The following is a 25,269-nucleotide window of genomic DNA, read 5'->3' as shown; positions in this document are numbered from 1 at the left end:
TGGTGGAAAATAAGTATTTGGTCAGAAACAAAATTTCATCTCAATACTTTGTAAAATATCCTTTGTTGGCAATGACAGAGGTCAAACGTTTTCTGTAAGTCTTCACAAGGTTGCCACACACTGTTGTTGGTATGTTGGCCCATTCCTCCATGCAGATCTCCTCTAGAGCAGTGATGTTTTTGGCTTTTCGCTTGGCAACACGGACTTTCAACTCCCTCCAAAGGTTTTCTATAGGGTTGAGATCTGGAGACTGGCTAGGCCACTCCAGGACCTTGAAATGCTTCTTACGAAGCCACTCCTTCGTTGCCCTGGCGGTGTGCTTTGGATCATTGTCATGTTGAAAGACCCAGCCACGTTTCATCTTCAATGCCCTTGCTGATGGAAGGAGGTTTGCACTCAAAATCTCACGATACATGGCCCCATTTATTCTTTCATGTACCCGGATCAGTCGTCCTGGCCCCTTTGCAGAGAAACAGCCCCAAAGCATGATGTTTCCACCACCATGCTTTACAGTAGGTATGGTGTTGGATGGATGCAACTCAGTATTCTTTTTCCTCCAAACACGACAAGTTGTGTTTCTACCAAACAGTTCCAGTTTGGTTTCATCAGACCATAGGACATTCTCCCAAAACTCCTCTGGATCATCCAAATGCTCTCTAGCAAACTTCAGACGGGCCCGGACATGTACTGGCTTAAGCAGTGGGACACGTCTGGCACTGCAGGATCTGAGTCCATGGTGGCGTAGTGTGTTACTTATGGTAGGCCTTGTTACATTGGTCCCAGCTCTCTGCAGTTCATTCACTAGGTCCCCCCGCGTGGTTCTGGGATTTTTGCTCACCGTTCTTGTGATCATTCTGACCCCACGGGGTGGGATTTTGCGTGGAGCCCCAGATCGAGGGAGATTATCAGTGGTCTTGAATGTCTTCCATTTTCTAATTATTGCTCCCACTGTTGATTTCTTCACTCCAAGCTGGTTGGCTATTGCAGATTCAGTCTTCCCAGCCTGGTGCAGGGCTACAATTTTGTTTCTGGTGTCCTTTGACAGCTCTTTGGTCTTCACCATAGTGGAGTTTGGAGTCAGACTGTTTGAGGGTGTGCACAGGTGTCTTTTTATACTGATAACAAGTTTAAACAGGTGCCATTACTACAGGTAATGAGTGGAGGAAAGAGGAGACTCTTAAAGAAGAAGTTACAGGTCTGTGAGAGCCAGAAATCTTGATTGTTTGTTTCTGACCAAATACTTATTTTCCACCATAATATGCAAATAAAATGATAAAAAAACAGACAATGTGATTTTCTGGATTTTTTTTTCTCAGTTTGTCTCCCATAGTTGAGGTCTACCTATGATGTAAATTACAGACGCCTCTCATCTTTTTAAGTGGTGGAACTTGCACTATTGCTGAATGACTAAATACTTTTTTGCCCCACTGTATACTATATAATACCATCAGTGCTTATCTATTGTGGTGCAAAGTCTGCTGTCCATTTGGGAAAAAACGTTTCTTTTTTTATGCTTCTATGTTAAGGAGGTGTCAGGAGAGATTCCTGTAGGAAAAACAGTGATCCAATGCATATTGCTAACTAGAAGGGGTTGTCTGGTCCAAATCGATAAGTCTGCAGTTACTCTGTGTAACTGCAGACTTATGAATTTCCCCAGCGCACGCACTGTGTACTGCGGGGATTCACCGCTTTCTGACATGGGACCGAAGGGTATGTAAGTGTTATACAAACTCCCAGCCAGTGGGCACGGCCTCACTTCCATACACTTGTATAGAGCGAGGTCACGCCCTCTAGTCGGCCACGTCCACTTGACAGTTGCGTCACAAGACGGGGTGTGGTTTTGCTCAACATAAGTGAATGAAGCAAGGCCGCGCCTACTAGACGGGCTTAGGTTGAAAGTATGTATAACGAATACATGTCCTCCGGTCAGAAACCGGTGAATTCCTGCAGTGCACAGTGCATGCGCTAGGGTGATTCAGAAGTCTGCAGCCACTCTGTGTGACTTATTGATTTTGGCCATGGCAACCCCTTTAACTACTGCCAACCTAATGAGCTCCAAATATGATCTCTTTTCTTTCTGATAACCTTGGTAGTTGAACGTAGTTTGCGGACTTATGTCAGTCCACTTGGTGCAACAGCTCTCCAAGGTGTGATCACTCCTTTTTAGATGCAGACTAACCAGCAAATCTAATTTGATGCAGCTGTTATTTTTGGGTATGAAAATTTAGAGGGTGATTCCATAATTTTTTCCTCCAAATTGAGTGATTCCATAATTTTTTCCCTATGCTTGGTTAAAAAAAGTAACCATTACTGACTACCACATTTTTTGTTCTTGATTTCTTTTAGTGTGTCTTAAAGCCAGAAAGTTGCCATTTGAAATGACTTTAGTTTTGTGCCATGTCTGTGATCTGCTTTTTTTCTACAAAATTAAACAACTTAATGAACATCCTCCAAGGCCGGTGATTCCATAATTTTTGCCAGGGGTTGTAAATACATGCTCAGTTAGATTCATTGCGCCTGTGTTTTGAAAACTGAGAGGGGTACTAACTACAACTAGACACCACTACCTGAAACATACAGTATCTACCCTGAGATTAATAGATGATTCATGTTGAAATTCAAAATGTCTGATCCTTTTTCACTCAGATGGCTGCCAGGCATCATCTGAACATCTAATAGTGGGTTAATTTCAGAATACATGTTACATGTCTTGTCTAAGAAACAGTAAAGTGGAAGGAAAGTAAGTTCACATTATTGCACCCTGCTAAATATTTAAGACACCATTCTTACCAGTAGAGCAGTCAGGTCCGGTCCAGTTGGGATCACAAGTGCAGCTTCCCGATTCTTGGATATAGGTACCATGACCAGAACACTGGTCAGGACACATGGATTTGAGGATTTCACAGTTGGTTCCACCCCATCCTTGATTGCAGTGGCATTCACCATGAATACAAACCCCATTATTCGAACAAAATGAATCCAGGCAATCAGCTATGGAAAGAAAAAAAGGATTAATTACTACCCATATCATGTCCTCAGTAATACACTCTGACTTGATATATTATTTTTTCATGTCTTTTAGAAGAACTACAGAAACGTTTTTGACACGAATACCCTCACGGTGGCACATAATATAGTATAAGTAGATATCAGTGATTTCAGGAACCTGTATTAAAAGCAGTGAGGGTAGAAAAAAGCCATTCTCTTGGCACTAGCCAAGACACAATGTGACAGTTTCGGCAGACAATTGCTGTTTTAATGTATCAGCTGAATACTCTACATCTTCCTGGACTGCCATTAATGTGCTCTGGATGATGAGACTTAATTCAGCAATTTGACTCAATAAAACGTTACACTTGTAGGGTCAATGGTCTGAAAATTTAATTCCGGAGACTTAATTGCATTCCTTTGCACATGCGAATCAATAAAAACAATTTGATCAAGGAAAGAAAATGGTGGCTTCCTCTAGAAGAGGCCAACACAAAATGGTCCTTGCACTACATAACAACATCATAGATTTCCTAATTCTATCTCGTAATTCCAAAAGCTATGTATCATGTTTCACTCCGGTTTAGGTTCCTGGAGAGCGTTAAATGTATCAGAAAAGGATTGTTTCTCTTGTGTACATCCGGCACGTTTCATGTATAATTTCATGGGGTATTGTAAGTATATGCTGTCTTTGAAAAGGTGATACACCTCAAGACATTAAAGAGGTATATTAAACACCACAAAGAAGAAAAAGTGATGATAACTCAAGACATGAGGTTGCTGAAATAATATTTCAATTGAAAAAGTGGTTTGGAGATGATGACGTGATCTCTAAATTACAATGTGCACATACGGATATGCCTGGCAATCGATCAAATACCTGATGCAATTTTTCAATTGGAATGGGATAAAATACTTTTATTTATTATGAGCTACAATTCTTGCCTTCATGTATTAGTTTTTACAAATCTATCAAAGGTTATCTTGAGTTGGATAACAAAGCTCTGAGATACTACAGCACAAAAGAGTACAAGGCTGGACATAAACATTAGATGGTTGTTGGCCAAACAATGCTTTGGTTGAATGTTCATCCGACTGCCATCTCAGTCATCTTTCCCATATACAAGATTGTTCCTGTGTTCACTAAGAAAAAGCAGCTGGTTGACATGTCGGCCATTAGTTCATCTTCAGAAGAACAATACAATCGACAGTCTGAAAACAAACTTCCCCTATATCTGTCATGACAATTAGTCAGCTGCATATTAGGCTTTTGGCTAAACCCCTTGATATTGGTGGGTTTGTCTGACAATGCAAAGGCCGAGAGTTCCTGTGCTGTCTATGAGAAAGCCGCTGGCTGAAATGGGCGAACTGTGTTCTTCAGTCTGAAATTGGAAATGAGCGAACATCTCTCCAGACAATCAGTCTGCTGGTGCCCCTCTATACACATTAGACCATCAGCAGAACCTGTTAATATCATCTGGTTCAGGTGATTTTAGTCTAACATGTATGGGTGCCCTAACTTGACAATGGTCAATGCATGTCTAATTTTAAGTTGCCGTATATACTCGTGCATAAGTCGACGCTAGTATAAGCCGAGGCACCTAATTTTGCCATGAAAAACTGGGAAAACTTATTGACTCGAGTATAAGACGGGTATGCATTTTCCCCTCATCCCTATCCTGGTATGCATGGCTCACCATCCCTGTCAATGTATGCATGGCTCCCCATCCCTGTCCTTGTATGCAGGTCTCCCCATCCCTGTCCTTGTATGAATGGCTCCCCACACCCATCCTTCTATGCATTGCACCACGTCCGTGTATGCATGGCTCCTTATCCCCGTCCTTGTATGCATGGCTCCTTATCCCCTATCCTTTGTGTGAATGGCTCCTTATCCCCTATCCCTGTATCCATGGCTCCTTATCCCCTATCCTTGTATGCATGGCTCCCATAAAAAACAAAACAAAAACATCCTACTTACCTTCCCTGCACACCCTTGCTGCATCTTGTTCCGGTGCCAGCAGTTCTTCTGGCAGAGCGATCATGTGTCATCTCTCATTAAGGTAATGAATATTCACTCCACGCCTATGGGAGTGGAGAGGGGGGAATATGCATTACTTTAATGAGCGGGCACCACTGCTAACCCGGCCGCTGCTGGAAGTTGGCAACTGCAGCTGTAACTAGGCGCGCTATAAGAGAAATTAATTTTTACTGCCAGTGCAGTGAATATTCATTTATCTTTAGCAGCAGGCACAGGCTTCAGCCAAAGCCCCCAGCTCCTGCCTCTGTGACCCGCTGCTCCGCCGCTCCCTGTCCCCCGCCGTCTGTCTGGGACAATGACTCATGTATAAGCCGAGGGGGCGTTTTCAGCACTAAAAAGGTGTTAAAAAACTTGGCTTATACACCATTATATACTGTATCTTGGGAGTAAGATAATCTTCTATGGCAAGTTGTGAGATGGTGTGCTAAGTGTCCATTTAACCTTTGCGAGATCTCTATACAGTATGTTAGCACTGTTGCTTTGCAGCGCCGAGGTTCGAATCCAACCAAGGACAACATCCGCAAGGAGTTTGTATGTTCTTTCCACATTTGTGTGAATTTTCTCCAGGTGCCAGGCTTTCCTCAAACACTTTAAGGACATGTTGATAGGGGATTTAGGTTGTGACAGCGAATTCTGACAATATGGAATAGGTTGATGCTATGAGAGCAGCAGAAACATATTTTACATGACCTCTTCCAAAGTACCAATTACACTTACCTTCCTCACAGTTCTCCCCTTTATAGCCCGCATTACAAGCACAAGAGCCCATGATGCATATTCCATGGCCGCCACATAGAGGATCCACGCATTGGGTGCTGGGCACATCACATTCGGTTCCTTTCCAGCCACTGTAGCAGAGGCAGCGTCCTTTGGAGTACTGACCATTTCCAGTGCACAATACCGGACAGGCTGCTGTGAAATATAACATGACAATAGTAGAATTAGGACATTTTGCATTGTCACGCAAGCACTAGACACGCTTACAAAATAAAAAACAGCGAAGGACAAAGCAAATAAATATGTCAGGCGTTGGATGCTGAGATTGTGTCGCCAGTCGCCACTTCTTAGCTGCATTTTTTCACAAAAGAAAACTAATTTGTATACCTCTCGAACAATCGGGTCCTAGGAATCCAGGAAAACAATGACAGGTTCCCGAAACACACTCTCCGTTTCCATGGCAATTTCGGGGACATTCCACAACGGACTCTACAAATAAGAGATTTGGTGAGACTTTATAGAAATGGACGGCTTGCTGCGTTCCTACAATACAGACTTTCTCTTACGTTTCCTTTCATAACTGTCAGGCATTTTGATCAGGTGAAAAAAAAAATTGCTGGAGTTGCTTCTTAGTAATTCGAGGAAAGCAAATATTGACTTATTCCCTATAATTGCCGGCAGTGCTGGACGGAATTAGAAGTTTCAATTTGCTATGACAAGAATGTCCGGAACGCGGGGTATTTTTAATGCAGGTTGACTAATTTATAATGACATTCTTGCTCACTGCCTTTGCAGATAGTTATACAATAATTAGCCGAGACATAAATGCACGTCAGTCATTTTGTTCGGTAGGCAGTGAACTCGGACCTCGGAATCCGCATAAAACAACGGAGAAGCTGAAGCGAGAAAAAAAAAAGATTTTTGATGTGTTATCATACAGTGTGAACTGCGCTGTCTCACCTTTTCTTGGCTGTCAGGACAGATAATTTTACACATGAAGCCATAAAAATTATTTTAGCTTTTAACCTACTGTATGGTTTGAAAGAAAGTGGAAAAAGCACATTAGCTATTGAGTTATAATGATAAATGGCAGCTCGACTAAGTGCGAAGACAACCTGGCCTTAAAGGAGAATCAAACTACGGTAATCTCAGACTGAGGAAAAGGCAACTTGAAAACACTTTGCTAACCTGTTATAGCCTTCTCATTCTCTGTGGGCCTTCATCATTTTTATTTTCAGAGTGCTAGGCAGCTGCTTAGAAGGATCCATGGCTGCTGTTTTTTGGCACAAGGTTAGAGGAGGCTGGGTTTTTCATAAAGCTGGGAAATTTGTATCACCTGGCCTTTTCTAACGATAATAGTGCACAAGCAACATAGGCTAATTAAGGTCTGAAACCTTGGTCAAAGTTATCTGAGCACACAAATCTCTAATTTCCTTTTTGTATTCCTTAAAATGTAAAAATGACAATATACTGTATATATTACTCTTTTTTACCAAAATTTGAAGGAAATGTGTCATCTTTAACTTTAGGCCTTTTAGAGATAATTTAATCGTCAACTTGCTTAACTGTTCACAATAGCAGTAATTTTGACCAGGAGAGCCCAAACTTTTACATACCACTATATATATATATATATATATATATATATATATATATATATATATATACATATATATATATATATATATATATATATATACAGACACCCAGTATCTCACAAAAGTGAGTACACCCAGCACATTTTTGTAAATATATTATTAAATCTTTTCATGGTACAACCCTGATGATGTGACACTTTGATACAATGTAAAGTAGTCGATGTACAGCTAATATAACAGTGTAAATTTGGGGTGCCCTCTAAGTAACTCAGCACACAGCTATTGGTGTCTAAACCCCTAGAAACAAAAGTGAGTACACCCCTAAGTGAAAATGGCTTAATTATGCACAAATAGTTATTTTCCCGCCCCGGTATTATATGACTTATTAATGTTACAAGGTCTCAGGTGAGAATGGGGAGCAGGTGTGGTAAATTTGGTGTTATCGCTCTCACACTCTCTCATACTGGTCAATGGAAGTTCAACATGGTACCTCATGTTAAAAAAATGTCTGAGTATATAAAAAACAGAACTTTTGCACTACATAAAGGTGGCCTGGGCTATAAGAAGATCACCAACATCCTGAAATTGAGATGGAGCATGGTGGGCAAGACAATACAGCAGCTTAACAAGACAGGTTCCACTCAGAACTGGCCTCGCCATGGTTAATCAAACAAGTTGAGTGCACGTGCTGAGTGTTATATCCAGAGGCTGTCTTTTCAAAATAGAAGTATAAGTGCTGCCAGCATTGCTGCAGAGGTTAAAGGGATGGGAGGGTCAGCCTGTCAGTGTTCAGACTATACGCCACGCCATATTGCATCAAATTGGTCTGCATGTCTGTTGTCCCAGAAGGAAGCCTCTTCTAAAGATGATGCACAAGAAAGCCCACAAACAGCAAGCAAAAGACAAACAGAATAAGGACATGGACTGTTGGAACCATGTCCTCTGGTCTGATGAGACAAGATAAACTTTTTTTGGGTTCAGATGGTGTCAAGTGTGTGTGGCGGCAACTAGGTGAGGATTACAAAGACAAGTGTGTCTTGCCTACAGTCAAGCATGGTGGTGGGAGTGTCATGGTTTGGGGCTGTATGAGTGCTGTCGGCTGTGGAGAGCTACAGTTCATTAAGGGAACCATGAATGCCAGCATGTACTGTGACATGAGCCCCTCTCCTTGAAAACAGGGCAGCAGGGAAGTATTCCAAACACACCTTCAAAACCACCACTGTCTTGCTAAAGATGCTGGATTTGCCAAGTATGTCTCAAAATCTAACAGCTATTGAGTATCTGTGGGACATCCTCAAATGGAAGGTGGAAGAGCGCAAGGTCTCTAACATCCACCAGCTCCGTGATGTCACCATGGCGGAGAGGAAGGATTCCAATGGTGACCTGTGAAGCTCTAGTGAACTCCATGCCAAAGAGAGTTAAGGCAGTGCTTGAGAATAATGGCGGACACACAAAATATTGACACATTGAGCACAATATGGCCATTTTCACTTAGGTGTGTACTCATTTTTGTTGCCAGCGGTTTAGACATTAAACGGTATGTGTTGACTTATTTAGAGGGCACACCAAATTTACAATGTTAGACAAGCTGTACACTGACTACTTTACATTGTATCAAAATGTCATATCTTCAGTATTGTCCCATGAAAAGATATAAATAATAAAACATTTAAAAAAATGTAAGGGGTGTACTCACTAGTGTGAAATAATGCATACATATCACTATAATCATAGAATTTAGACAACATACTATCTGGTAAAAAACATAATTTCCCGGTCAACATTTCTATTCCAAATTATGGAATTACAATTAAAAATGCATAAAAAACAAACTAGACACTAAAGCAATGCAGCTACTTACCAATTACAATTGTGTTGAAGGATACTGGCTCAGAGTTCTTGCCATCATTATAAAATGCAATATGCCAGATGCCAGAGTTCAGATACTGGATGAAGCCAGCTTCATGAATGCTGACAGATCTGGGGATGCGTCCTGTCTTCTCAGACTCCAGCAGGTTGCGTTTTTCTCTTGAAATTAATCTGCTTCCTTCCAGGAGTTCCACAAAATCATACTAGAAACATGCAATGAAAATAAATCAGGGTGAATTGAGTCCATCCCAACACCATTTGCTGTCCAATTCTGAATTATAGTGTGAATGTAAACCCTTGTGCTCGGGGTACTTGGTTGATGATTAAACAAACATTAAAGGAAAGTTGGTCTGATGAACGATTGTCCTGCCAACATGGTCATGCACATTTCAGATTACATTGTCTATCATGGTTGTACAAAGTGGCCATTCATGATGAACTACGCTGAGATGTATAGTCATTAAAGCAGGAAATGAAATATTGTACAATAAGTAGGAATGCTCATGTCTACACTCATTCCCTGTGGGTTGAACTTTCACAGACAATTATTTGTGTACCATATACTGACAACTATCTGTATAAAATAATCATTTGCTGCTAACTTTCAAGAAAAAAATCCTACATTATTTTTGGAATTGTCCATTAACATCAACGAGTCTAATGTGTATGGCTGCCTTTAGGCCACACCACCAAGTATCTCCTTTATCTTATGGACTATCATGGTCATACGTTGTAGCTAAATTCTGAAATGTACAAGTCAAATAAAAATGAGCTGCACATTTTATTATCAATAAAACTTGTCACAAGCTACAATAATAGTGATGTCCAGCTACAAGCAGTATAATGATATATCTTGCCAATTCCTGTCCACCGCAAAAACAAAATATTATTGGTGCTGTTGAGGTATGGTCATATAGGTGTACTTTCTTCTATGGGTATCCGATTGAACCATCATATGAAAATAAAAGATTAGTAATATAGTCATGAGCATGTGTATTTATTATTGAATTTCAATTCTATCTAATTATTAAATATTGAGTTGCTGATATAGGGGGCATTTACACTAGTGGGAACAATGCTTGGTATGGATAATCGTGTGGTGGAAACAGGCTGCCATTCATCTGAAGAACAAAGAAAATGCTAATTCATTCTGCAAAATGATTTTTTAAGGTTGCTTAAAAAATACAGTTCTTGACAGCACATTGTCCTGTGTAACCAGGATTTATGCTAACGAGAGCAATGTCAGCCTCTTTGCACAGAATGATGTATTACTGTTCATTCTGTGAGCCTCATAATCGCAGTTGACCTGTTCAAACAGGCTATAACGCAACCATCAATCGAAACACAAACTATCGGCGTTTTTTTTTTATGCCATAAATTGCATAGTATAAATCCAGCCATATTCTAGACTTGGGAAACAAGAGCCTGGAGACAGTTATGTCACAATCTACAAAATATTTCCTATTAGTGACTGATTTACTAACATGGTATAGGATGCTAACCTTTGGATTTTAGTTTTTATTTCCCCCTGTGTTTGTGTTTATTGCCTCCACACATCAAAAAGTGATAGATTTATTTTAAAATTTAGATCATGTGCCCCAAAAGGGACTGGGCTGATGTGTACAGTGCTGAAGAATATGTTGGCGCTATAAATAAATTTTTTAAAAAATACAAATAAAAAAGTCCCCCCTAAATTATTCTGGAGAGTGGTAAAACAGTTTGTAAACTGTATATAACTTTTCACCCACACATTCAGTATCCTCGCTCTCTAATGGCCTTGTCGGAATAAAAGTGACCTCATAAAACAAGAATTAAGGTTTCAACATAGCAGTGGTGATCCTCCCAAGTTCACAGGCTCAGTCTGAGAGGAGGAGAAAAACAGGTGGAATATGGGTCTGACAAGGACATTTGCCTGGAATTGGTGTCTGGTAATGTTCTTTGTACATTTTAATATGCGACTGTCTGGCTGTGGCCTGTCCCTCACCTTTGTTATTTCCGGCTGGCATTGCGAATTGTGTCCTGTCACTTAATACTTTCTTTCCCGTTGAAGCTCTTATTCTATACACATTCGTCTACTGAAAACAAAAACATTATCTAAAGACCTCGCCGTTAATCAGCCGTGGTGGCTTCACATGCGTCCACCCTGCTGGATCTATTTGCTTTGTGAACATTAACTATCATTTGTAATCTTCTCCATGGTGAGAAACTGCAGGATAGGTACATTGTGCAAATAGAAATATATCCAGGGCCTTGCAGCGAGAAAACTCACCGTTAACTAGATGTAACCCGTGGATTTCATAAAAGCAATGCAGAAAAGAACTGGAGTTCCCCAGATTTGTGGAAGATTCATTAGCTTGTCTGGGTCTTTAGCCCTTCAACTTCTCCCAGGGAATGTTCTGCAGCAATTTAGGCTGGCTAAAATAACAGCAGGGTACCGCTCACTGCCAGCATCAGTCATCCCCACTAAACTTCCCAACAATTAAGTGCCAGAAGGCTCACAGTTGCCTCAAGTTTTATGGTTTTTCGAGAAGATATAGGAAATGGAATTGACTTATAAAAGCCACCTTTTTCTAAAAAAAAAATTGGCAAGTGATATTGTCTAAATTTTTCATATGGATTACTTGAAAGGTTTAGGACTAGTGATGAGAGAACATGTTCAGATATGGCGTTATCCAAGTATGCTCATGTGCTAACCAAGTGTCTTCGGCATTCTCGAAAAGTATGTTCGAGTCCCCGTGGCTGTATGTCTCGCGGCTGTTCGACAGCAGCAACACGTGCAGGGATTGTCTAACAAATAGGTGAACCCTGAATGTGTTGTGGCTGTCAAATATTCGCGAGACATGCAGCCACGTGGACTCAAGCATACTTTTCGAGCATGCGGAAGACACTCAGTTAGAACACGAGCATGCTGAGATAACACCTTATCGGAACACGTTCTCTCATCACTATTTAGGACTTAATATAATGTATATAGATAACTGTGGCTGGCAGAATCCAGAACTAGACGAACTAGACAAGAAAAAACACTTGGGGGTCAAAGCATTCCCCAAAGTTGCTCTTGTAGCCCATGGGACCACTTCAGTGCTCCACATACTGATTGTTCCTGCTTGCTATAATTGCATTTTGCCCTATTGTCCAATATATTAGACTGAGCGCTTAAAAACCAAAGGCATACATAATTACAACATTGTAAAAAAAGACACATCCATCAATTTCTATATTTCCCTTTAATCCAGAGGAAGATAAATGATAATATGGGCAGCGCTGCTTCACTAAGGCCGGGATAGAGAGCCATCCTTATTGACCTCTCCCGGTAGTCAGATATTATCTTCCAGAACCATATGAACATAATACTATGCAATTATAACTCTATATCTATAATTACAACTTATTGGGGTTGGTCCAGAGACATTTTAAGACCTTCCCTCCTATTTATTAATCTACTAAGTTGCTTACCTTGCATTCATATTCAAAATTAAGCATTATAAGGTATGCAACGATGGACAATATTATACTTGGCTCACATATTATTGTCTCTTTCTATACACCTTAGAATTCAGCTGCTGCTTGATATTGAGTGCTGCTGCTTAGCTTACTTTATACCAATTATACCCCATGGTTATAGTGCAATTAAACTTTATTATTTCATTATTGATTTGTTATGAATCTTTGTGATATACTGCATTATTTTATTGTGCTTCCTTCTCTCTCAAGCACTATTATGAATGTGCTGTTTGTTCATGTTGTTTTACAAGCTCCTTTGATCTGCTGCTCTAGCAAAAATCTGTACTAAAACACTATATACAAATACTGTCACTGTTAGTTACTGTTTGTGCGCGGGGGAGGGGAACAGAGAAGCTCACATGGAGAGTGCTTGTATAAAATGTATGAGTAGAGATTCTTACTAGAACAGCAGTGTAACGCAGCTTGCAAAAAAGGAATTACCGTAACTAGGCAGTTAAAACAGGACTTTCAGCATGGTGTTTGAGAGAAGGAAGCAAAATAAGGTAATGGAGTATATTACAAAGATTTAAAACTAAGTGATCAATAATTAAATAATAAAAAAATGAGGTACTCTGCAAGTTCTTTCTCTAGTACTTCGGTATCAAATGTATTTGATATTCAAATAGTCCTATTTATCATAATAACATCTTATACATGTGACTGCAGGTTCTTTACCGAGTGATTAGTTGCACATAAATCTACAGTGCCTACAAGTAGTATTCAACCCCCTGCAGATTTAGCAGGTTTACACATTTGGAATTAACTTGGCATTGTGACATTTGGACTGTAGATCAGCCTGGAAGTGTGAAATGCACTGCAGCAAAAAAGAATGTTATTTCTTTGTTTATTTTTTTTTTAAATTGGGAGAAGTTTTTTCAGAGGGTCATTTATTATTCAACCTTTCAACCCACCAGAATTCTGTTTGGTTCCCCTAAAGTATTAAGAAGTAGTTCAGGCACAAAGAACAATGAGCTTCACATGTTTGGATTAATTATCTCCTTTTCCAGCCTTTTCTGACTATTTAAGACCCTCCCCAAACTTGTGAACAGCACTCATACATGGTCAACATGGGGAAGACAAAGGAGCATTCCAAGGCCATCAGAGACAAGATCGTGGAGGGTCATAAGGCTGGCAAGGGGTACAAAACCCTTTCCAAGGAGTTGGGCCTACCTGTCTCCACTGTTGGGAGCATCATCCGGAAGTGGAAGGCTTATGGAACTACTGTTAGCCTTCCACGGCCTGGACAGCCTTTGAAAGTTTCTTCCCGTGCCAAGGCCAGGCTTGTCCAAAGAGTCAAGGCTAACCCAAGGACAACAAGGAAGGAGCTCCGGGAAGATCTCATCGCAGTGGGGACATTGGTTTCAGTCAAAACCATAAGTAACGTACTCCACCGCAATAGCCTCTGTTCCAGACAAGCCCGTAAGGTACCTTTACTTTCAAAGCATCATGTCAAGGCTCGTCTACAGTTTGCTCATGATCACTTTGAGGACTCTGAGACTGACTGGTTCAAGGTTCTCTGGTCTGATGAGACCAAGATCGAGATCTTTGGTGCCAACCACACATGTGACGTTTAGAGACTGTATGGCACTGCATACGACCCCAAGAATACCATCCCTACAGTCAAGCATGGTGGTGGCAGCATCATGCTGTGGGGCTGTTTCTCAGCCAAGGGGCCTGGCCATCTGGTCCGCATCCATGGGAAGATGGATAGCACGGCCTACCTGGAGATTTTGGCCAAGAACCTCCGCTCCTCCATCAAGGATCTTAATATGGGTCGTCATTTCATCTTCCAACAAGACAACGACCCAAAGCACACAGCCAAGAAAACCAAGGCCTGGTTCAAGAGGCAAAAAATCAAGGTGTTGCAGTGGCCTAGTCAGTCTCCTGACCTTAACCCAATTGAAAACTTGTGGAAGAAGCTCAAGATTAAAGTCCACATGAGACACCCAAAGAACCTAGATAACTTGGAGAAGATCTGCGTGGAGGAGTGGGCCAAGATAACTCCAGAGACCTGTGCCGGCCTGATCAGGTCTTATAAAAGACGATTATTAGCTGTAATTGCAAACAAAGGTTATTCCACAAAATATTAAACCTAGGGGTTGAATAATAATTGACCCACACTTTTATGTTTAAAATTTATAAAAATTTAACTGAGCAACAAAACTTTTTGGTTTGTAAGATTTATGCATCTGTTAATAAATCCTGCTCTTGTTTGAAGTTTGAAGGCTCTAACTTATTTGCATCTTATTAAACCTGCTAAATCTGCAGGGGGTTGAATACTACTTGTAGGCACTGTATGTTATTGGAAATATCTATGTTATTGGAAACAGTACCTTAACTTTTCTACTTGAAGGGAACTAATCATGTAAAGAAATGCTATTAACCTGTAGATAAAGTGTTAATCTGCAGTTTAATAGTGTTCTGGAACTGCCCGATGCCCATACTCCCAACAGCCTCAAGCTTTAAGTCATAGGAGTGTGATGGCGGGGCTTCAGTCACCGGTCAGTAACCCGTCCCCGGCACTGACTGTCAGCCGATTCTAATGCTGAGCTGGCTGTCAGTCAGTGCAGGGCACGGTTACAGCCGCCGCTCACTACTACGTACTGACTGGTGACTGAAGCCGGTCCACCCTTATTACTGAAAGGCCGAGGCTGACGGGAGGAGTAAAGTACATTTTTTCCCGGCAACGGGGCTGTCGGTGCAGGCACCAGGAAGGTTCAGAAAGTTATTAACATGCAGATTAACCCCATATCTGCATTTTTTCATATGAGAGGTTCCGTTTAAATCTGCTCTGTTAGATCAACTTTTACATAATATATCTGTGTTCATAATAATTATGGCTAATCTTCAGAGTTTCAGAACAGAGATCTCTATTTTATCCAAATTGTCATTATTAATGGTAATAAATCATTAGATTACACAATATTCTATGGGTTATTTAGTAAACAAAACATATAAAACCGGTATATTGGCCTCTGGCCAGCTTATTCTTAACCATAAGGTTCCTCAAGTCCTGAAATATCAGGTAATACTCAGTCTGCTGCTAAGATAAGGGTTAAAGAAAGCAAGAACTTTTCTACCAGCATCTCCGACTGATGAGGCGGATACACATTACCGTCATATTCCTGATGGAATGAGAACAAGAACTTTTTTCCTAGAATATTTGTCAGGTAATATGCAGGCTTCATAGCACAAAATCACTAACCATTAACTTTAAGGATCACCGTCCAAAGCAATAATATACTATTCTGTTTCTATGCCTATTGCTTTCTGTAACCGAGTTTCCATGTTGTCATTCATCTATGTATTGTGTGAAATGAACTACATAGAAACCTCAAATCCATTCTGTCAAGTCCTAGGGAGGAAAGAAATGGAAAAGGAAACCTCAGGCATGATGCATTTAGGTTTGGGTGTAAGGAACAGGAGGCTGAAATTGGGGGAAAAAAATACAGAGATGTGATAATGCTCCATTAAAGCCAATGCTCCCTCCCTGACATAACACGACAGGCTCATAGGCCTTTCTACGAAACAGGTCAAGTGGACTATTTACTCAGCACAGACAATGGCCGCACTGATTTCACTTGGCAAACAACTTAAAATGTGTTTTTGAAATCGATGACGGTAATGGATCACCGCAGGGTAAGTCGGCTGGGCCTTTTTTTTCATTTACACTTGAAAAGGTCTATACTGCGTGCTCATGCAATTTGCTCATTTGAAAAAAAAAAAAGTCCATCAAAATGAAACACTTATAACCTAAGATACGTATGCTCATAATGGGCTGCTAATGGAGTTGTTAAAAGTATGAGCTCGAGGGGTTCTTCGATTTTCCCCCTCTGTCATGAAATTCGTTCTTATTATTTTGGATTCAAGTGTAAAATTGAAATTCGGTTGTGGCACACGTCATCACAGCAGATATCTGTATTGTTTCAGGCTATTGTGATAATGCCTGGAGCGTCTACACAGAGCTTTCCACCTGCAGCCAGAACTTCAAGAAATAATTTAAAAAATCACTTGCAAATTTTTCCAAAATCAATCTACTACTGATGCCACCATGAAAATGTCTTAGGTCTTATAGATGTCAACTGTAGCTCTATAGCTTGTTTCGCACTAGACACACTCCCCTTATATCTAGCTCATATCACACGTGCTCTGTGCTGATGAGGTTCAAAAAGGCCCGAACAGATCAGTCTCCAGATGCTTTTCCCTGGGTATCTGACACCAAGTTATAACTCACCCTGCATTGATTTTGTGGCAGTCACATACATTTTAACAGATATGTTGTTTGGATATTTTTTAACCATGAATGGTTCCGTGAAACCTTCCTACCTTTTCAGGCTGTTTTAGCAGGAGGTACCTGAGAGCAAAACCATCTCACCCTACTGTCAGCTTTAGCAGTCTGCAACGTGCTGGCTTACATTGAATGTTGTGCAAAAGAACAGAAAGAAAGCAAGCAGTAATTTTTCTCCACTGCCCTGATGTACGTTGGCTGTATATCCAGTATTGTGTGAGATAATTATCATTTATACACTGTATAGCAGTTTTATTTGGCCATGAGAAGATTATATGGTATGATTGTCTGAGTATTGTCGGGAAGTGTTATTTAGGCAATGGATGGTTCTCATTATTTTATATGTACAGGTTTGTAAATGAAAAGGGTCATGAAGACATTGTTTAAAACAGATTTTTTTTTTAAATTTAAATGTATTTTTGAAACATTTTTATAACACTTATTTCAATTTTTCCATATTATAATCTATATTTAAAATCAGCATTCTTGCAATTTTCACCCTGGCCACTAAGCCCCATATTAGGCTGTTATTCCCTGTTCAGCAGTCTCATTATCATCACAGACAGGAATACAATGAAAGGTAACATCTCTATATACAACACAGATCCAATATTCACTTTAGGTGATTTCACAGATCTTCCCGCACCCTTCACAATAACTTTTGCCCAAATCAGAGCTGTAAATACTTCTGCACAAATCATTACTGGTCAGAGCTAATTATTACTTTTATGTCTAAGTGGCTGCTAAAAAGAACAGGAAGTGTAATATTAAGCCTAGTGGCTAAGGTGGAAATTGCAAGGTTTCTGTTTAATAGTTTATGGATATTTTTTGCTTTTTCTTTACTTTTTTAAAGATTTTGAAATGGAAAATTTAAAAAAAATTCTAAATATTTTTTAAAAAAACCTTAATTTAAAAAAATGTCATTTTCTGATAGTACATTCATTTTAAGCCACAAAAGACTTCAGGGCGCCATTTTTTATACGACTGACCCTGCCTATCTTTTTGCTAAGGAAGATCAGTATTCCCTTCAGACGGTGACTTGGAATTAGTGACTTTATCACCAATATAGACATGCAAGGGCATCAAAACACGGTGAGCTGTTCCGCTCTGAATGGAATAAAAAAATAAGAGGAAGACACACACTTGGTCAGCACTTTGCAGTCATCTGGTGGTCTGTCATTCCGATACATGATGAGGTTGGGAGGAGGTGATCTGGATTGACTTGTCTTTTAAAGCATTTTTTTTCCCATTAATGAAACAAATCCATCACATTCAGCAAATATAAAGGAAGTATCTTCTCCTTCATTTCATTTTGCTTTAAGCCATCAAAATCCTTTGTTATTTCCAAAAGTCTCTTTAAATAAACATATTGATCCTTGTGTTGCAATGAACCTGACATTTTAGCAAGTGTCACAAAAGACTTTCAGTCTCGCATTGATTGGCTTGAAACGGACAAGCAGTGTCAATTATTCCTGTCTGATGTATATGTGATTCCTCTAAAGAAGTCGGAAAGCTATTGTCATGGAGGACTTGTTTTTTTTCTCTTGCATGGACAAAGCTAGCAGCCATTAATTAATTTCTGTATGTATGTGTTATACTGTCGTTTACACATTATTATTCAAGAAATCTACTGAAGCCTTAGCTATCCCATATAATGCAAAATGAGCAAGCAGTCATGTGTGCAAATGATGCTATTATGTGTAAAAGCAATTGACCCGATCTTATTCAGTAGGTCATTCTCCTGGGTGCCGGCTGCCGGGATTACTAGTAAAACTACTCAGCTGAATTCTACTCTACATAGAAATTCAACCACATTGGATTGTGAGCAGTTGGATTTAAAGAGGAACCGTCCCCTGTCCTGACATGTTGCTTTAATAAATACCTGTATTCTTCATAAAATGGCAATTCTGGGGTCTCCTTTCTTATAACTCTGCATCAAAATGTTATTACTCTCTGAAATACCTAAATAATTTAGCGTCTAATTGTTACCCGTAGGGGGTGTTTCTTTGCGCTGTCCAATCAGTGCTGACGGTATTAGATTATGCATGGACACACCTTCAAGTGGCCACGCCCATTGGAATTGTATTCCTAAATTTCCAAGAGGCATAAAAGAGGAACGAAAGAGTGCAACGAGGAAAAGAGGAATAAAATATCCAATAAAACATCCATAATAAAATTTCCAAGAGGAACAATAGAGGTTCCAGGGTTGATATAATATGGTGAATATTAAAATACACATGTTAAGAGAGGTGAAAGGTTCTCTTTAAAGGAATGGTCTGAAATACAAAAAAGTTTTCATTCTAAATTTCTATCTTTTTAATGTCATAATCTAAACTATTTTCTAATATAGGTTAATGAAAAATTCCGTATCCTTCCCAAACTACTCTGCTTTTTTTTTTTTTACAACTTCCTTCTTGATGACACTTTGTTTGAGAATGCCAGTGCATGCTGGGACACTTAAACAAAGCATCATCAGGGGACAGAGGCTTTAGCCACTGCTGCAGCCCTGCCCCCTACCGGAAACGAATCATCATCGGTGACCATCATTTTAGGGTCTAGCTCTGCTCTGTTACTGTGCAATGTGCACAATGACAGTGTGCTCTCTCACTGGCAACAGAATAAAAATACCAGACATGCAATGACCAGTGATGCCCCCGCAAGTGATGTAATTTGTGTGAGTGGCGCTGGTTTCTGCAATCTGGGTATGCGTCTTACGAGGTGTTCTGTTGCTGGCTCATTCTACTGATCTGTGCCAGGGATAGAGCGCACTGTCATTGTGCACGTCACACTTTTACTTTCCCATATATAAAGGAAACAATACAGGTTTGCTTGGTTTCTGATAAAATTGCAGTATACAAGGATAAGCTGACAAAGTGGGTATGAGTATCCATGAAATTACATCCACTTTGCTTGAACTGTTAAAATCAGCAGATTTACAGAACAAAAAATAAGCAACAAAGAAAGAAATGCAGCATTTACGCATGGTTTTAGGCAGCAAACTTCTCCTGTGTGTGCCGCAATGTAAGACGAGGTTATTCCTACATAGACAAACCCTTCCATTCTCTGCTGCTATACACCAGCATTATTTTCATTTGTCAAATACGGAAAAGTGACAAATATCAGCACAATATCTGTCCGCATGCACAGACATTCACTTTCTACCGCGACTGTAATGTAGAACTCATACACTGCTGCTGTCAGGAGAAAAATATCATCTAATCCCATTTATCAGTATCTCCCATCTTGGCTAAATGACAACTCTATAAATAATCTTGGTTGCCAGATAATATTTCAGTGTCCATCACAGGATGATACTGTCTCATTCAGAACAGAAGACTGAGGATTGGTCGCATCATCAATATTGCACAATTAAGTGGACACAGTCCTGGGGAAAGCGATGTACATTTGTCATATATTTCACGTAAGGACACGTGGGCATCGGAAATGACCGTGTCAGCCGACGAGAGAGATATTTGGGTGGAAACTCTCCTTTGGAGTTGTCAAGGGTTGAACTGTTAATGACCTATCCACAGAATGGGTTATCAATATGAAATTGGTGGGGGTCCAACTCCCAGCACCCCCATCGATTAGCTGAAAACTACCCCGGCAGCAGACGGAACTAAGGGATTTATTGGGTGAATCACATCAGCCCAGGACATCACTTAGTTTTGTTTGCGTAACAATGCTCAGCTGATCAATGGGGGTGCTAGGTGTGGGAGCCCACTGATTTTATATATGTAACCTATATTCAGTCCCGGACAACCCCTTTAAAGTGGATCTGTCACCAGTTTTCACAATACAAAAACTGCACACATAATAAAGTAGATATCTTAGATCTGATGAGGCTGATGTACTCACATTGGAATTTGGTGTCACAATGACTGTATAATAGTATAATGTGTATTTCACTGAACTAAAATGCTCATTTTAACACCTAGAAGGAAACCTTCCAAAAAGAATTATATAGCCATTCTGATATGGATTTTCAAAGTAAGTATATCAACTTCCTCAGGTCTAAAAGACTTATTTAATAAAATAGGTGTTCTGAATTGTGAAATCTGGGGACAGATCCCCTTTTAAATTCCCCTTCACTTCCCTCTAAGTGTGATTCATACTTTCATGAATCAGATTTAGCCCGTTAGTGATGTCATCCAATGGGACAGTGACATCATCAGTAGCTGGGACATCAGCCTTTAATGTAACGTGTTACAATTACTCTTATTGCTCTTTCCTTTGAGTCAGTACACACATAGAGAAATCGGAAAAGCTAAGGAAAGAGTTATATAAGCTCAGTACTGGGAGAAAATCGGCAAACAAAACGGCTCTGTACTATAACTCCTTGCTAGTAGTGCAGATGGCGCCTGTTTACCAGCCCTAATCTTCCACTTTAATTCGCATGCAGTATAAAAATAAACTTGTCTTAGCTGAGGCGGTATCCTATCATTCCACAGCACAGACTGACATACCGTTCACACATGTGCTAGATGGAGCAGCATGCAGTGTGATGTCAGACATGCAATGGAAAAGCAGCATCTTCAGGGTCGTGATTAAGAGGGAGCAAAAATAAGGAAATGTCCACATTACCTGAGTGTGCGATGGAGGTAATCCTTTCCTCCCATATACTCCAATGAGTGCATCTTTCTGAAGGGTAATATTAAACTTTAGGAATTGTGGCTGATCAATGGAAAGTTGCGATCTCCAAAATACTCCAGGAGGAATCTCTTGAACCGCTCTCCGGCCAACATCTAGCTCTCCAGAGTCAATTGTATTGTTTTCCTGTCCAAGGCCACCAGATTTCCCTAAAAGAAAATAATATTTCTCAGTATAGACACTTACCCAATTTAACACAAAGAATGTTTGGTATTATGTCTTATTACAATATAGTACAACCTGCCACTAACACTTTTATGGAAAGAGATATAGTCAGTAATCCATTGCAGAACTCGAGACATAAAGGGAACCTGTCACCTCCAGAAATGCCATTGACATGTACAGTGGGTACAGAAAGTATTCAGACCCTTTTACATTTTTTACTCTTTCATTGCAGCCATTTGGTAAATTCTAAAAAGTTCATTTTTTGCTCATTAATGTACACTCTGCACCCCATCTTGACGGAAAAAAAACAGAAATGTAGACATTTTTGCAAATGTATTAAAAAAGAAAAACTGAAATATCACATGGTCATAAGTATTCAGACCCTTTGCTCAGTATTGAGTAGAAGCACCTTTTGAGCTAGTACAGCCATGAGTCTTCTTGGGAATGATGCAACAAGCTTTTCACACCTGGATTTGGGGATCCTCTGCAATTCTTCCTTGCAGATCCTCTCCAGTTCCATCAGTTTGGATGGTGAATGTTGGTGGACAGCCATTTTCAGGTCTCTCTAGAGATGCTCAATTGGGTTTAGATCAGGGTTCTGGCTGGGCCAGTCAAGAATGGTCAGAGTTTTTCTGAAGCCACTCCTTTGTTATTTTAGCTGTGTGCTTAGTTTCATTGTTGGAAGGTGAACCTTCGGCCAAGTCGGAGGTCCACAGCACTCTGGAAGATGTTTTCATCCAGGATATCTCTGTACTTGGCTGCATTCACATTTCCTTCAATGCCAACCAGTCGTCCTGTTCCTGCAGCTGAAAAACACCCTTATAGCATGATGCAGCCACCACCATGATTTACTGTTGGGATTGTTTTGGGCAGGTGATGAGCAGTGCCTGGTTTTCTCCACACATAGCACTTAGAATTATCACCAAAAAGGTCTATCTTCGTCTCATCAGACCAGAGAATCTTATTTCTCATAGTCTGGGACTGTGTCTTATGTTTTGTAACAAACTCTATGCAGGCTTTCATATGTCTTGCACTGAGGAGCGGCTTCCGTCGGTCCACTCTGACATATAGGCCCGACTAGTGGAGGACTGCAGTGATAGTTGACTTTGTGGAACTTTCTCCCATCTCCCTGCTGCATCTCTGGAGCTCAGCCACAGTGATCTTGGGGTTCTTCTTTACCTCTCTCACCAAGGCTCTTCTCCCATGATTGCTCAGTTTGGCTGGATGGCCAGGTCTAGGAAGACTTCTGGTGGTCCCAAACTTCTTCCATTTAAGGACTATGGAGGCCACTGTGCTCTTAGGAACCTTGAGTACTGCAGAAATTCTGTTGTAACCTTGGCCAGATCTGTGCCTTACCACAAATCTGTCTCTGAGCTCCTTGGCCAGTTCCTTTGACCTCATGATTCTCATTTGGTCTGACATACACTGTGAGCTGTGAGGTCTCATATAGACAGGTGTGTGCCTTTCCAAATCAAGTCCTATCAGTTTAATTAAACTCAGCTGGACTCCAATGAAGCAGTAGAACCATCTAAAGGAGGATCACAATGAAATGGACAGCATGTGACTTAAATATGAGTGTCGGAGCAAAGGGTCTGAATACTTATGACTATGTGATATTTCAGTTTTTCTTTTTTAATAAATATGCAAACATTTCTACATTTCTGTTTTTTTTCAGTCAAGATGGGGTGCAGAGTGTACATTAATAATAAAAAAATGAACTTTTTTTGAATTTACCAAATGGCTGCAATGAAACAAAGAGTGAAAAATGTAAAGGGGTTTGAATACTTTCCGTACCTACTGTAGTTGAAATTTCAGGTAAATAGCATAAAATCCAAGAAAAAAACCAAAATGAACAAATACCCTGTAGAAAATAAATAGTAATAGTACATGTAAATAGCATAAGTACTTAGTTAACACTACTTTGATAAAAAAAAGTGTAAAAGGTACCCCCCACTTCAAGGTGTACCAAATCAGGACATTTGTATCTCTAGTGTTAACCCCTTAACCCTGGAGCTTTTTTCAGTTTTGCGTTTTTGTTTTTCGTGGCTCCCCTCCTTCCCAGAGCCATAACTTTTTTATTTTTCTGTCATTATGGCCAAGTGAGGGCCTATTTGTTACGGGACGAGTTGTACATTTGAATGACACCATTGGTTTTAGCATGTCGTGTACTAGAAAACGGGAAAAAAATCCAAGTGCGGTGAAATTAGAAAAAAAGTGCAATCCCACACTTGCTTTTTGTTTGGCTTTTTTGCTAGGTTCACTAAATGCTAAAACTGACCTGCCATTAAGAAGATTTTCCAGGTCATTAGGAATTCATAGACACCAAATATGTCTAGGTTATTTTTTATCTGAGTGGTGAAAAAAAATTCCAAACTTTGCTAAAAAAAATTGCGCAATTTTCCGATACCCGTAGCGTCTCCATTTTTCTGGATCTCGGGTCAGGGGAGGGCTTATTTTTTGCTCGCCGAGCTGACATTTTTAATGATACCATTTCGGTTCAGATACGTTCTTTATTTAAAATAAGCTCTGGAGGCAGATTCTGAGGAAAACCTATGTACAGCACATAGTCCTGAACAGCTCTCTTACATCTCTTACATATTAGGAATCATGTGGATTACTCTGGAATAAAACAGCGGATAGTAGATAACAAGGAATACATTAATCAGTTCCTATATACACGGATCTGGAGGGTTCATGTTTCGGCAGATTCTCTTTAAAGGAAGGTTTCCAGATGGTGACTTTTGAGAGCAATCGTGCCAATGATCAGATCTGGGTGCCCATATACTGGCCTTAAGGATGGCACAATAAATTAAGTATGGTAAACTGGAGATAAGATAGCAGGCAGATTAGACGCTGAAAATGGATTTGATAGTATGGTGGGAGTGCTCTATGTGAGAATACTGAATGGGTGAGGTGGGAATCCCAAGATGTAACAAAGATGTAACTAATGCCTCTTTTACCCGTCATTATCTCAGTAATGGTAGTTCTGGCCTGGGTAACATTACTGTGATGGGGAAGAGCAGGATGTCACAATCCGGGGAAGGCGGTGACTCTGGATTTGGCTCGCAACCCTCTCTCTGAACTGAATGTGCCTCCCAAGGTAAGAGAGGTTGGAGATCACTGCATTAGAAGGTGCTGAGGTAGAAGTTGCATCAAGACTCTAGTGCCTGAGAGGCCATCTCCAAGATGTGGAATTTGCTTATGAAGCCCACGCATTTCCATTCTGCGATTAATGTGCATTCGTCTGTATTACTGGCAGTGGAATATAAAACTGCTTAGAATTCAGGAGTCATACTGTAGGGTATGCCACATAACGGGCTGCTGATTTCATTTCAATGCTTGTAATAGCAGATTGTGAGCAGAGAGTTCATATCTGCAGTTATCATCACTTGTTCAAACACTGACACATATGCCACATTTATGCAGAATAATTTGGCCAGGTACATCCATTG

General features: G+C 40.2%; 1 protein-coding gene across 11 annotated transcripts in view; it reads right to left on the bottom strand.

Annotated features, from left to right (window-relative positions):
* TENM3 (teneurin transmembrane protein 3) overlaps positions 1-25,269 on the bottom strand; it is a 1,770,339-nt gene that overhangs the window by 331,677 nt on the left and 1,413,393 nt on the right. For all 11 annotated transcript variants that reach the window (XM_077279546.1, XM_077279548.1, XM_077279545.1 and 8 more), the window contains 5 exons: positions 21,587-21,801; positions 9,203-9,413; positions 6,131-6,232; positions 5,744-5,938; positions 2,791-2,991 (listed from right to left, as the gene is read on the bottom strand). In XM_077279546.1, coding sequence (XP_077135661.1) covers positions 2,791-2,991; positions 5,744-5,938; positions 6,131-6,232; positions 9,203-9,413; positions 21,587-21,801 — 924 coding nt within the window. The remainder of the gene's footprint in view (positions 1-2,790; positions 2,992-5,743; positions 5,939-6,130; positions 6,233-9,202; positions 9,414-21,586; positions 21,802-25,269) is intronic.

The sequence above is a fragment of the Ranitomeya variabilis genome, chromosome 1 (assembly GCF_051348905.1).
Source record: "Ranitomeya variabilis isolate aRanVar5 chromosome 1, aRanVar5.hap1, whole genome shotgun sequence".
NCBI lineage: Eukaryota > Metazoa > Chordata > Amphibia > Anura > Dendrobatidae > Ranitomeya > Ranitomeya variabilis.
The sequence above is the reverse complement of the archived record's forward strand: the minus strand, read 5'-3'. Positions and strand labels throughout refer to the sequence as shown.